The sequence below is a fragment of the Rhopalosiphum maidis genome, chromosome 1 (assembly GCF_003676215.2).
Source record: "Rhopalosiphum maidis isolate BTI-1 chromosome 1, ASM367621v3, whole genome shotgun sequence".
Lineage (NCBI taxonomy): Eukaryota > Metazoa > Arthropoda > Insecta > Hemiptera > Aphididae > Rhopalosiphum > Rhopalosiphum maidis.
Window position 1 is genome coordinate 44,366,889 of NC_040877.1, and position 10,942 is coordinate 44,377,830.

Genomic DNA, 10,942 nt, shown 5'->3' on the forward strand with positions numbered 1-10,942 from the left:
AAAAAAAATTTTGTTTTCTGATATTAAACATAAAATTACAAAAAGATTCAAAAAATGATTAATAATTATTGATTAAATAATGCATGTATTAGTATTGGTCCACCATTTAATGATCTTCAGAACTGTAAAATATTGTATTTTGTTAATAAATTATAATACTTTAAACATTGTTTAACATTACCTGAATAAAGTTTAATAAAATCTCCTTTTAATGTTATATGGAAATTCAATTTCAGTCAGAACAGAAAAGTTATAAATGCAAATAAATGGTTTGAATTCCAATGCTATAATTAAAACAATATGTTATATAATTATATTATTACTAGAGTACAACTAAAAAATAATCAATACCTCGCTACATATATAATATACTCCACATGCTACACACAATATATAACATAAAATATCAAGTATTGTAAATTGTACATAAAATGTAAACAATGATCTATTACCAAGTCTAAAACAATACATTTCTGTAATACATATATTGTTCGGTAACATGTCTCTGAATTTAATGCTAAATAAAGAAAAAAAATAATATGTATTATGTGTAAATAATTTTAAGCTTCATTAATTATGCTTGTAAAATATAATGTAATAACTCTTTACCTTAAAACTTGACTGAAAAAACTCACTCCAAAAGCAACTTGGACTATTTTAAATAAATGTATAACCAAAAAAAATACCTATATTTAAAACAATCAAAATAAATACACATAATAAAAATATAATTAATACATATAAAAGCAAGTTTTTCATAATTATAATAAATGACAGGTACATTTGTGAAGGTTACATTCCAAATGATGAAAATCTGAAAGTAAATTGTAATACAAATCAATGATATCATAATTCTCCAATATTTTGATGACATGACCTTTTGCAATATTATATTGATCTGAAATAAGAAAAAAAATTGTATTATACTTGTTAATTAAACTATATTAATGAAAATACTTACTATTCTTAAAAAGTATTGTTTTATTGATATGTCTAAGGCAGGATATACTAGTGCTATAGCCAGGAGCGCCAAATTGGTGTATGAAATCGTTGTGCTTTCCATACTATTTGTCTCAATAACATTTGCCATTATTTAAAGTGTTTAGCTAAGTAATAAAAATAATAATATCATGCAATTGTACCGATCAATTTAAATGGATCTTTAACAGTCTACACTATACACTTTTCTTAACAAATTAGCATGATCTTAGGAAATAAGGTCGTACAACTCCTCGCTGTCGGCCTAGTGCAATGCGTCCACTAAATAAGGCAGAAATATTTTAAAATTTCCAATTTTACATGTATACTATTTTAAGTTTGAGTTTGACGTTTTTTGATCTTAGGAAATAAATATTAATACCGAATACATAAAATAATTTTTGTTAATTTAATAAATTTAAAAAGTAGGTAACACGGACTCTTAAATGTTTTTATTCTTGTTTATTAATGTTGATCAATTATTATATTTGGAAATTTGAAATTACAATATTTTTATACCAAAAACCCATAAATGTGTAACAAACTGCGGTTTCACATAAAGTGGTCAACATTGAGAATGTTATTACCTTAATTAGTGGAACGCAGATAAAGCAAATTTGTCCGAATTTATCTTTTAAGAGAATGTAGTACCTGCACGCTTTTTTTTTACATATATGGATAAATATTTGGTATAAGTCTAGTTTAGCGCCCACGCAGTTTTCTAAATTTTTTTCTACCATATTGATGAGGTTTTTTACGCTGAGAACGATGGTGCAATCAGAATTGATCTGTCAAATTTAGTTTTTGAGTCATAACACTTTGATGTTGTAAATATGTTATATAACTCAATAGGGCACTGTTATTAGTACATTAATCGTATAGGTAGGTATTGATATTTATTCTTTTTTTTTTTAATTTTTAAATATTATATTCCGTGTATAATAGGTAAATAAAGCATTATGCGAATGCGTAAAACACGTATAATCGCTAAATTCACGAGGCAGTAACTTAAAAACTATTGATTTCCGCTAATTTTATTTTGCACCATTATTCTTAAAACGTTGATCTACCTAGGTTTCTAAAAAAAAATTCAAAAATTCGCGTGGACACTAAACTAGATTTGTTCCGATTTGTTCCAAGTATTTTTCTAAGGTACCTAAGAAAAACCAATTTAATTTTTACTTATCCTACATTAAACAATCGTGATTGCGTAGGTATGTTGTAAATTAATGAAGAATGAAGATTATTTTATTCTATAGATATTATGACTTACTTGTATGTAGGCACTTGCAATGGTAAATTAGTAACAATACTATGTATGAATTAGTACATAGGACGCCTGCCGAGGAAAAGGTTAACTTTTGAATTCAAATACGGACGTAGACGTATATTGTGTCTGTGAATACAGAAGACTGAAGAATGACAATTTTAAAATCCAGAATGACAGCGCGCTGCGTTAAAATTTCTCGCATTAACAGTAAACAGTGCCACCAAATTGGTGGAATGTACCACACTGAGTAATAATTATGTACTACTGCTACTAAGGTCTGAGACTAGGGCGCTACTCTTTGGCGCATTCTATGAACGAGCTCCGCGGCTTCGTACCCACATTTTTCCCACTCTTCTCCGTAATCACGTGTTAGTGGCGGCGGCGACGGTAGCGGCGTTATGGCTGGTTTAAGACGTGGTGGGATTGCGGCAGAATGGACGAGTATCGGAGTATAGAGAAGCCGTTTTCCTACATCGCCTGTATTCTAGGTTGAAACGCAGTTTAACCATAGGACGTAATAAAAATAACCGTATCGTCAAATACTCTGTCTACAAATTCGCCAGATCAAACCCGTTTGCAATACCGTACCGGTTATTATGATTCCGATACGCCATGACAATAAGTCTACGATAAGACACACGACATACGTATTCCCCTGGAATCGTAATGGTTTCCTATACATACTATTCTACAGGTGCTTATAGAGTGTATCAAATACTTATTAATTATAGTATTAATAAACACTCAATAACGTCCGTGAAGTTGCCCCCTCCCCACTTTGCGCGATCCGCTCCATATCTATGCCAATATTTTGCAACTTATTTGTAACACGCTTTTTGAAATTTGCAACTCCATACTTAAGTAGCTACGAACATTTGTGTATCGGCGGAAAAATTTCCTAAATAAACACAATCCATTTTAAATATACATACAGGGTGATTCTTTTATCATAAAACACTCATTATTTCTAAAAGTATTCATGTTTTTTAAAACTTTTTTTTTTATAGTTTCAAGTTGCTAGAAAACAACGTTTTTATTGAAAATCATATTTTCAAATATATTTTAAGGTTTTTACTTTTTTGAATGACAACAATGAGATTTAATTTCATATTCCAAAACAGAATAATTTTTTGAGTATATTGATACATGAGTGCTACAGGGTTACCCCGAAAAATGACTGTCGTTTGGAATATGAAATTAAGACTCTTATGTCGTCATTCAAAAAAGTAAAAAAATTAAAAAAATACAATACAATTTTTTAATAAAAACGTTATTTTTTTAACAACTTGAAATTATGTAAAAAAATCAGACCAAACAAGTATTTGTTCAGTTTCATTTGATGTGATGTGTTTAATCAGTGGTCTATATTGTAAATCGTCAGTGGATATCATTTAAGGTTTTGTTGATTCTGTAATCAAGTCATTGGTGATCATATTCTTCTTTTTAGGGTTAGAGGTAAAAGTAAAAAATTTAAGCAACCCATAAGTTGTAATTTTTGTCAAGGAGCCACCAGCTAACCAATCAATTTGAACATATGCGTCAATAATTTCAAAAAAAACTAAAAAGGTTATAGAATAATATACTTGTTACTTGTCTATAGTAGATATATTATAGTGTATAATATATTATATTGTGTAAAATAAATAATAAAACTAGTAGATACTAGGTACATAATTTACAAATTCATATTTTGTATTTTAATTTTTGGTTTTTAACCATTTTAAAAGAAGGCATGTTATTACATTTTTTAATGAAAGAATACATTTATACTTAGATTTAATATTTTACAGAGTATTTGGTATCATCAACACATTCTATAATAATGGCGAGCATCCGCTGACCGCTGTCAACATCATGCCGATCCTCCACGAGCGTTTAAATCACGATTCAAGATAATCTGTTTTTGCCGTACTAGATCGAGAAATCAAAACCCAAAAGTGCTTAAATCTCTTTTCATAAGCAAGTGTCATAATCATACTGATTTATGACTATATAACAACAGTTATTTGACTATTATTTGTCTTTGGGCATCTTTATTAATTATCAGTCTATCAGTGACGGCTTCAGATATTTTTATATTTGAATATTATATCTGATATTATTATCATAAAATTACAATATCTTCTAACTAAAAAAACCATGAGTCTTGTAATGATAATTTAGAATCTAAGATTAATAGAGCAATGTATGTTAGTCAGAATGGTATCGATATATCTTTAATTAGATCTAGACATTTTTAAATAGCTTAAATCCGAGAAACCGTAGAAGTTCTAATGCATATCATTTTGTATCTTTTTAAAATAAATCGTAAAGTGCATTCCGTTGACATAACAAAACGCATGCATTAATTGTAAATTGGCAATTTTGTTATAAATAAAATAATATAAAGTATTAGATTACAGAATCGTATACAGGGGGAATTGTAGGGGTTCAACTCCCCCCCCCCCCCGAAAATTGTTCCTGGATACGTGCTTGTTAGGTTATATTATTATGATTTATTTCTTTTAAAATTATCTTTATTTTTTTTACTAATTTTGGGACACAAACATAATAAGTACAAACCAATTTGTTTTTTGCTTAGTTCCCTACAATAATAATTTTTAAACATTAATATTATGTTATTAAACTATTTTTTTTTTTTAAACATATTGAGTTTTTAATCAGTTTATAATACCTTATACTATACATACTATGAGATTCAAATTGAAGGTATTTACAAATAGAACTTATAATTTAAAACAAATATAAAAACAGCAATAACAAAAAATAAAATTCTCATAAAAGATATTAAAATATCTAGATAATTTATCTCACTGCAAGCACGGCGCTAGAATTTTTTTCCAGTGGTGGCAGAGTGAGGCAAATATTTTTTTACGTGGGCTAAGTTCTTTTCAACAATCAGTGAGGTTATTTAAAAAAAATATAAATATTTTCGTATCAGATAACATAATAATATAGCTATAAGCTATATAATATAAAAGTTTTTATATTTTATGCTCTAAATAGATAATATGTACAAACTTTTGAATAATTAAACATGTTTTAAGAATAATTTTAAATATTTTTTATGTACCTTATGTAAGAAAATGTTTAATTACAGACCTTCAACAACTGTATATTAATAATGAAGTAAAAAAATGATAATTTCTTTATTACATAATATTACATACCTTTGTTTTTTTTACTTATATTTCATAAATATAAATTAAAGCAATTGTGTTTAGTAATAAACAGATGAATTTGTTTGACTCAACTTTAATGCAATGATTTGGGATACCTTTGTTTATTTATTTTCATCCAGTAACTAGTACACAATAAAGGTAATAATAAATAAATAAAATATTTTTTCTTATTTTACAAATTTCAAAATTTATTTTATTGAAATTGTAGTAAATGTTTTCCTTTTTAGACAATACTAGTAGGTTAATCCATAATAAAAAGACAAAAGATGTTATTTCATTATTTGTTCAAACATCCTTAATTCAATTAATATAATTTATAATATACTCAATTTATTCCTCAAATTATAATGTATTATGACTTTATTATATCGTATATATTTTCAGTGGCGGGGAGGAGGCTGGCGAGGGGGTTGGACTGTTTTCTGGACCAGCCTATATCGCAGATAACCATTTTATTTAAATAAAAGATGAGATAAAAAGTTAATTAAAATTATTTTTATCTAGATAATGCACAACACTGATAGATAATTCAATAATTGCTATAAATATTTGGTGTTTCACATACTCTTAATTCAGTAGTTTTTGATGTTTATCAGACCACAAAGAAAGTTTTAGATTTTTTATAGTATATATTTATTATATTCCTTAGGCAATATTTCTTATGGCCTAAATGTACAGTATGTACACATTTGTTTTCTCTCCTTAATTCACATTTTAAAGTTTATATACGTATCTAAATCTTACTTTTATTTTCCTTCTTTACCATCCTTTTTTTTTAACTATTTTTATTTCACTGCATTAATATAACTGCTAAAAACCAAATTTATTTTTGTTGTAGCTTATTCAGAAATGAATATGTGGCAGATATTATAGTACAAAAAAAATAAATAAAATATAGCAATACAAATAAATAATAATTTGGTATTTTAATAATAGTATAAAAAAAAGGGAAAGTTGCTTTCGATAATTTTTAATTATAGGAACAATTTGTCATATATTTTCAACATCACTTACAAACAAAAATTGTATCATACCTAAATTGAAAATAAATCGAAATATAAATATAAAAATATTGAATATCTACTTATATGAATAGCTTAAAATAGTTCAAATATTTTGATTATTATGAAAACTATATCATGTTTAGACAACACTAGTATGCTACTATTGCTATAATAAAATATATTAATATTTATTAATTTAGTTTTATTCTACTTATTTTAAAATTTAATAGAAATTGTCTACTCTAAGCAGTCTAAGCACCAATTAGATTAAACTGACAACCTCCTGCTACCATGAACGGGCTTTAAATTTAAAGATTAAAGTATCTTTAAATCTCTAAAATGTTACGATAGAAAACAATTAAATGAAACACATATTGTTTTAAAATTAATAATTAAGATAAATAAATAATTAGATAATTGTATCTTTTAGAATTAAAAATTTAACGTGTACATCTTGTTAAATACATTTTTAAAATATAAGTTGCGTTTTTTAGCAAATTTTTTGAAAGTGGAATTTTCTACACGCCAACGACGTGACGTTATCGCGTTTCGTATGGTCACACACACACACACACAATATTAATAATAACACAATTATAATTTAAAAATAGTCTAACAAATAAATGCTAAGGTACCTAGCCCTTTCATCATTCTAGTAAAATGTTGACCACTGTTTTGAAGAATCACGCAACACAAGCAACATTTATATTGTATAATTATTTTGAAAGGCATTTACTGAAAACCAAGTCTACAAACTACTTTTTAAACAAAATCAACAGTAAACTTACATTTAATCGATATGTTGTTAGTTAGAATGGCAGAAAACATATTTTTTTCTTGTGAGTAGTTTTTTTTTTTATTTAAACGAAAATCTTTGATGACGATGGTGTGAATATAGATTTAATATAATGATATGTCCTATTATGTATTTAGTACTTACCTATATTTCCTAAAAAAAATTTGAAAGTGCACTTTTTGTTCGTATTTGAATCATTATTATGTATAAGTACCTATCTTATTTAAGTACAACAATATTTAAGCAACGAATAACAAAATATATTTATTAATATAAAAATAATATAAATAAGAATAACAACTTTCACCTGGGTAATCCTGATAGTAACTTAATGAAGCGGAAAACCAATGATAGATAATAGCACTAAAAATATTTTACTACTAAAATTTATCATCGTTCTCCTTCTTCTGTACCTATTCACCCTGTATATTAAAGATAAATAAAAATTGCAACAGCTAATATTTAAATTTTGAAGATTTTTTTAAGAATGAAGGTATTTAAAGGGAGGAAAATACTTATTTGACCTTTGGATCAATGCAGATTATTCGAATCCATACCATTTTCGCATATTAACTAGATAAGAATTTTGAACACCATTAAAACGAAGTAGTAATTACTGTACTTCTCGGTTTTTATAACCTTGCAAAAATTAATCTTCGTAGTAGAATGCATTGTGTTCACAAGGTCAAGTAGTATTTGTATTTTATTTATTTTTTATTACAATTAAAAAGGAAAAAAAAATAAATTATGCACTAATAGAGGAGCTTATACAAAGTAAATCGTTAATATTCGTTTGTTATATGGAAAGTCATGTTTAATAAAATAGATTTCAAAGAATAAGAAATAATTGTTTACATTCTCGAATATATTAACCTAATCTATTCAATGAAAAACGTTGCCAAAAATTGAATAGATTTACAATCATTATTTACTTAAGTTACGTTAATCATGACCATCTTTAAAATATATAATAATATGTTACAGTATATTTAAATCAATTAAAGTAGATTCCCAGGTGATTCACGAAAACAATATAGACAGCGATCGACCATAAAATAATTAATATTAACAATAACAAAATTCTTGCTCTCGACCAATTTTGCGTCGTTAATGTCTAATCGCTTTTAATTAATTTAGTTGCCTTATTCTAGTTTTAGTATTAATACTTCAATAAGCTGAGATGTCTATAACATTAATTATTAACATTTTATTAACAATTCTTCAGTAAAAATATTAAAACGCTTTATACTTGTATTATGTATGCATAGATTGGTAGGCAGTTGGTAGGAGTATTTATTGTTAGAAAAAAATGATTAGAGCGGTAGCTCGCATTAAAACAGTATACCGGAAAATAGTCCCTTTGTCACAGACAAAATTGTTTGAAAACAGACTTCAATAGCTGTGAGTATAATTTTTCAGAAATACACGTAGTAATAAAATACAAGTGTAGGGATGTAAGTTAAATTTAGGTAAATATTATATATGTAGGTAATCGTAACATACCGTCGATCAACTTTAATCCGAAATTATTAACGTGATTCCATAAATTGTCAATGTATGCAATAATAAAAATATATGTAAAATAACCATTTATTGTAAGTAAACAATCAAATCAGGAAAACCAAAAAAACGTAAATGATGTTAGAATCTGGTGTTTATATAAATACGTATTATGAAAGAATATATTTTATTTAGTAAGATGAAAATAGAAATCAATTAAAATATCCAAATGAAAACAATAGATATTGATACAGTACCAGTTTAAATACATCGAATATCGTCGATTAATAAGTAATTGGTTAGCATAAAATAACGAACACCATTTAAGAAAAGATTCCGTATACTATGTTTAGAAATCTTAAACAAAATAATGAACAATTAAAAGTATGTACCTACAAAATTTGGAAAACACATTCAGAACTCCGAAGTTATTGGGACATGATCGAATAACAAACTGTAGAACGATTCGAAAACGGTAAATATATCTGTGAAAAACTGTAATAAATAATATCAAAATAAAATTTCTACTGAGGAAAACCAGTAATACCTATCGAAAATGAAAAGAAATATTTAAAGTAAATCTATTATAAAATAGGTACGCAGCGAGTACAAGAATTAATAACATAGATTACGATATTCGATTGACGAGTGACGACTAACGGATATATAACACAAATATAACAATAATACGATACGTTTTACAGTAAATAATAAGAACACTAATAATAGTGAATAATTAAGGTTCATAGAATCAATACAATTTAATGTAATAACGTTTTGAATAAAATACGTAAGCAATAACAAATAATGGAACGGATTATTGTAGATATAATGTTGTATAACTTATGAACGTACATCTTTGGTTTGTAATATATATATATATATAAACTATACGCCATCTAATAGAAAGTTGTAATTATTGCGAATGGCATAGGAATTTTCAGAAAGGCCAATAGACGTAATTATCGGGATTATTTAATTGAGCACCTTGACGCCGCCGGTTAAGATTAAGATCCACGTAAACTGTCGATTAAATTATTTCTACTCGGGTTTAAGGGGGATGGAAGCGGTGATTTTCTATCCTTGTCTTACACACGTGAAATATAGAAAAATAGCTATACGCGCCTGACAAAAATTAAGGTACTTCTAGTTGCCCCGGTTGTTCGATTTAAAATATGTAAAGATAATTTAATTGGTATTCAAGTTTACTTTGCATCGGTCGAAGCATATTTTTAATATATTTAATAATAAAAATTGACAAATTTATAAAATTTAAAATATTTATTTTAAATAATAAAACAATCGAAAAAGCGCTTCGATCGATGCAAAGTAAACTCGTATACCAAGTAAAACATCTTTACATATTTCAAATCGAACAACTAGAAATACCTTAATTTTTGTCAGGCGTATAGCTATGTTACACGTACGTTAGACAAAGACAGAAAGTCACCGCTTCCAATCCCCTTAAGACTACTTTCCGAACATCTTAATTGTAAAACATAAAGTTCATGTTAATTTATAATTATTGCAGTATTAATTATTTTAAGAGTTTTACTTTTAATCTTTAACTGTTCTTAAGCCATCCAATAAATGAATACATTGATGACGATGACGGCAGTTTTCTGATTAATTCGACGGAGATAGCGGAGTAATCGCCCTTGCCACCACTGGGACATGCTTGGTCGCTTGGATAACGGATAATGGCAAGGAAGGTGACTTTTGTTCTAGAATCAAAAATATTTCTACTTGCCGAAGATCAGCAGTATGATATTAGTAGATTACGTTTCACAATATAATTAAACATTTTATAATATTTTTTAGATTCTGAACGGAGTGATGAATGTATTGATTTTACAATGATGTGTGTGTTTTTTTTTATTTTTGTGTCTGTCGTCACGTTTTAGAGTAGAAATAATGCTTTGATTTTTGACTTCAGCCCCTCTTTGAAAAGGAATATTCATCTAGTTGGTACTGGGAACATTTTGACGCGTAACCACTTTTCGAAAAAATCGATTTTTTGATTTTGCTGTAACTCAAAAATGAATCATTGTAAATACTTGAAATTTTCATCAAATGTTTATATTAGCGGTATCTATTTACGATTACATTTTCAAAATATTTAGAATTTGTTTAAACTATTTATAAACCATTGAAATTTTTTTCTTGAAATAACGATAAAAAAAAATTGGCTCTCCAAAAAATCTTTAAAATT

At 26.8% G+C, this 10,942-nt stretch overlaps 1 protein-coding gene across 1 annotated transcript; it reads right to left on the reverse strand.

Annotated features, from left to right (window-relative positions):
- Nucleotides 1-605: 605 nt before the first annotated feature.
- LOC113561136 lies at nt 606-2,373 on the reverse strand. Its single transcript, XM_026967378.1, has 4 exons — nt 2,252-2,373; nt 962-1,106; nt 782-898; nt 606-686 (listed from the first exon to the last, which is right to left on the reverse strand). Exons 2-4 carry the CDS (start codon nt 1,088-1,090, stop codon nt 606-608), a joined length of 327 nt encoding a protein of 108 aa, XP_026823179.1. The 5' UTR covers nt 1,091-1,106; nt 2,252-2,373.
- Nucleotides 2,374-10,942: the final 8,569 nt, after the last annotated feature.

Bases quoted from the DNA above. Each gene is read 5' to 3' on its own strand.
- LOC113561136 (XM_026967378.1), bottom strand. From the start codon at position 1,090: ATGGCAAATGTTATTGAGACAAATAGTATGGAAAGCACAACGATTTCA. The intron at 899-961 runs GTAAGTATTTTC...TTCTTATTTCAG, and splicing joins AACAATACTTTTTAAGAATA to ATCAATATAATATTGCAAAA. The intron at 687-781 runs GTACCTGTCATT...TTTTAAATATAG, and splicing joins GGAATGTAACCTTCACAAAT to GTATTTTTTTTGGTTATACA.